The sequence below is a fragment of the Rhincodon typus genome, chromosome 5 (assembly GCF_021869965.1).
Source record: "Rhincodon typus isolate 14 chromosome 5, sRhiTyp1.1, whole genome shotgun sequence".
Lineage (NCBI taxonomy): Eukaryota > Metazoa > Chordata > Chondrichthyes > Orectolobiformes > Rhincodontidae > Rhincodon > Rhincodon typus.
The window spans coordinates 64,906,924-64,910,042 of record NC_063336.1 but is presented as its reverse complement, the minus strand read 5'-3'; the positions used below and the strand labels follow the sequence as shown (position 1 = coordinate 64,910,042).

General features: G+C 36.9%; 1 protein-coding gene across 1 annotated transcript in view; it reads left to right on the top strand.

Moving 5' to 3' along the window:
- tnfrsf21 (tumor necrosis factor receptor superfamily, member 21) overlaps nt 1–2,784 on the top strand; it is a 66,222-nt gene extending 63,438 nt beyond the window's left edge. The window contains exons 5-6 of the mRNA XM_048597414.1: nt 1–220; nt 1,328–2,784. The exon at nt 1–220 is cut by the window's left edge and continues 105 nt beyond it. Of these exons, the coding sequence (XP_048453371.1) occupies nt 1–220; nt 1,328–1,557 (450 nt within the window). The 3' untranslated portion in view covers nt 1,558–2,784. The remainder of the gene's footprint in view (nt 221–1,327) is intronic.
- The last annotated feature ends 335 nt before the right edge of the window (nt 2,785–3,119 follow it).

Sequence of the window (3,119 nt, the reverse complement as noted above, 5' to 3'; positions counted from 1 at the left end):
GTTCCCAATCCTGCTGTTCCCAATCCTGCTGTTCCCAATCCTGCTGTTCCCAATCCTGCTGTTCCCAATCCTGCTGTTCCCAATCCTGCTGTTGAACCATCTTCTGCTGACAAGACAAAAGTGTTTTTTGTTGATGAATCAGAACCCTTACTTCGCTGTGACTCAACTTCCAGTACTTCATCTTCAGTTCTCAGCAGAACTGGATCTTTCATTTCCAAAGGTAAAAGCCCTATTTTATTTATAATGGTTTCTAAAAGTTCATCTGTTATTCAACTGTTCAATATGAAAAGAGCTCTGAAACCCTTTTAAAATTGGTTTCATGCGCTGTTAAATGTATTCTTTTATTTTCACAGCTATGTGCATTTTATTTGATTTTAAATTTTATTTGCAAAGACATTTTAAGGAACAATTGTTTTAAATAAATTCATAATTTAGAGCTACATGTGAGTCATTAGAAATGATGGTCTCTTAAAGTAGCTGCCATCAGCCCTAAGCTATTCCATTCCTTGATCATAATTATACATTATTTCCTTCAACGAGTAGTCTGCTGACTGAAAGAAGTAATAACTTTCCTTCACAAATTATTCAAACTATACTGGTAGAGGCAGCTGTAAAACCATGACCTCTGTGTTGCACAATACCTTTTTAGAAAACCTCCAGTAGATTTCAGAATTTGTGGTGACCATTGCTTGTTACAGTGCTTCTTTCTTTGGGAAATTGTTATTTGGATGTTTTTCACAGTTCACAAAACAATTTAGGCATGCCGCAATCCCATGTTTTAAAAGAAGTCAGAATCGTGGTCATTCTTTGGCTCAGGAGTGAACATACAATAGTATGGATGAACACTAAAACTAGGTTTAGAATCTTAAAGACCCATCAGCTGATGGCTCAATTGGTAAAGAAACTGGTCAGTTGTTCTCAGGAACCTGAACTGATCTTAGCTGGGGTGGCACCAGAACAACTACATTTGATTTGTCTGATCCTGGAGCTGAGGAAAAATCAGCAAGAGCAAGGATCATTCGGTTGAATATCCTGTAGCCACTGCTGGACGGTCATGCCAGTTAATGCCTATTTCTGATGTCCTCTGAATTGAATAGCTTCCTAACACCCACGTGTTTCCCCTGTGGGTCATATGGGAGGATATCTATGAAATTGTATTCTAGCTGAAGACATTACTTTTAGAAAGATAAGGAACAAACATGAGAGAAGTTTTTTCTTTTAAATGCAAACACTAAAATCTCGAATGCTTTCACTTGAGACTTCTTTGCATAGAACTGTTCAAAATGTTCAAATGGGCCTAAATATCCATTTCTCTTTTAAATTTCAGAGAAAAAAGACACCATTTTACGCCAGGTACGTTTAGATCCTTGTGATCTGCAGCCTATATTTGATGACACGCTTCATATTCTTAACCAGGAGGAGCTCGGAGTGATAGAAGAGATTCCACATGCCGAGGACAAGCTGGATAAGCTCTTCGAGATTGCTGGAGTGAAGAGTCAGGGTGCCAGTCAGAAACTCCTGGACTCTGTTTATAGCCACTTACCAGACCTCCTTTAATCTTGTGCAGCGTTGTATGTGATTGGTCATATTTATCGATGGCAGTAACAATTGGTCAGTGCCAGTAAAGTAAAAGAAAGCTTGAACTTGTTCAGGCTACATGTGGCATTTAGCCCATCAAAGCGGTGATTATCTTGGGTCATTCACTTTGTACTCTGGAATTAGAAGTTTGCTTCCACTTTATAGAAGCATGGCATCCATCTGGCATGTAGAAGCCAGTAATTTGGCCCTCCTTTCATTGTTATTTTTGTAAACTGAAATTTCATTCAAAGGCAAATTGTGTGCACTTTTGTATTCCATTTACTGTATTTTACTGGTATGGATTATTCTGTGTACTCATGCACTAACTTTTAAGCAATTCCTGATGTAAATTTGGAATGGTGATGTCTTCTATGGAGCTTGCTTTGATTCAGTTTTTGTTCCTTAAATGCGCTAAAGTCTGGTCTCTAAATGTTAATTTTCTGCTTTTTAATGCAAGATTCATTTTTATTTTCATTTTTCCACTTGGGTTGCTCTTGGTCGTTTACTGATTTTGTTTTACTTTTTGCTGTTGAAATGGCTGCAGACTTAGCTCTGATTTACAAATTGATAGCTAAAAGTCAGAGCTTTAATAATCAACGTAGTACTTGAAGCAAGCTGTTGTACTAGTTAACTTCACCTTTTACATGTATTTTCAACAGCTGTCTAAAAAATGATTGAGGGTCTGACTAGAACTGCTGTATAGAATATTATAAAATGATTCCAGCACATTGTGTAGAATTGTCAAAGCTGGACAAGTTCTGTTAATGAGAGAAACTATTTTGTAGTGATCTTTCCAAAAAAAGAGAAAATTGTTGACAGGTTGCTTCACCAGTTGGGATGATGTAGCTGGTTATATATTGTGCAGAACTGGTGCTCAATTGCAGATCTTTTGACAATTTTAGTGGTACTAATGTTGTCACCTGTTACTACCGGTCTATGTGAGAGAGAGCGCAAAACTATTTTTAGCAATCTACTCAGCAAAAGTGGGAAGGGATGTGCTTGTTTTGGTATTTTTTTAAAACTACTTGGAACAAGTCTGTTACCAGTCCAGAATGATACTAATTTATTCAGGGTACAAATATTTGAGTGTTTATTACTATTAAATGGTAAAATCATGCTGCATTTAATTTCACTCAATATATAGCGATGTAAACTATTAATGAGATGCATCCAAATAAAAGTTCAAACTGCTTCTTTTTTCCACAATGAAGTGTGTGTGATTTGTCCTTCAGCTGAAGGTCACAGCTCTGGTTTTAGTCCAATTTGCATATCAAAATAGTAACAGAACATTCAGTAAGTGTACAAAAGGATCTGTTTTCATATTAAAGAAAATTAGAATGGCTGCTTTTCCTGTGCAGTCTCCTCCAGACTTGTCACATTGATCTTGTTTGCTTCTGTACGTATTGCTCCTGCACTGGAATAACAGATGTCCTTGGTGGGTTGAGAAGCAGTTTTCTCTCTGCCTCAAGATGAAATATCAACCTTTTAGATGGTTAAGGCTGAATTTTTCTTAAAAACTTGAGACTGCTTTTTCATTTAGA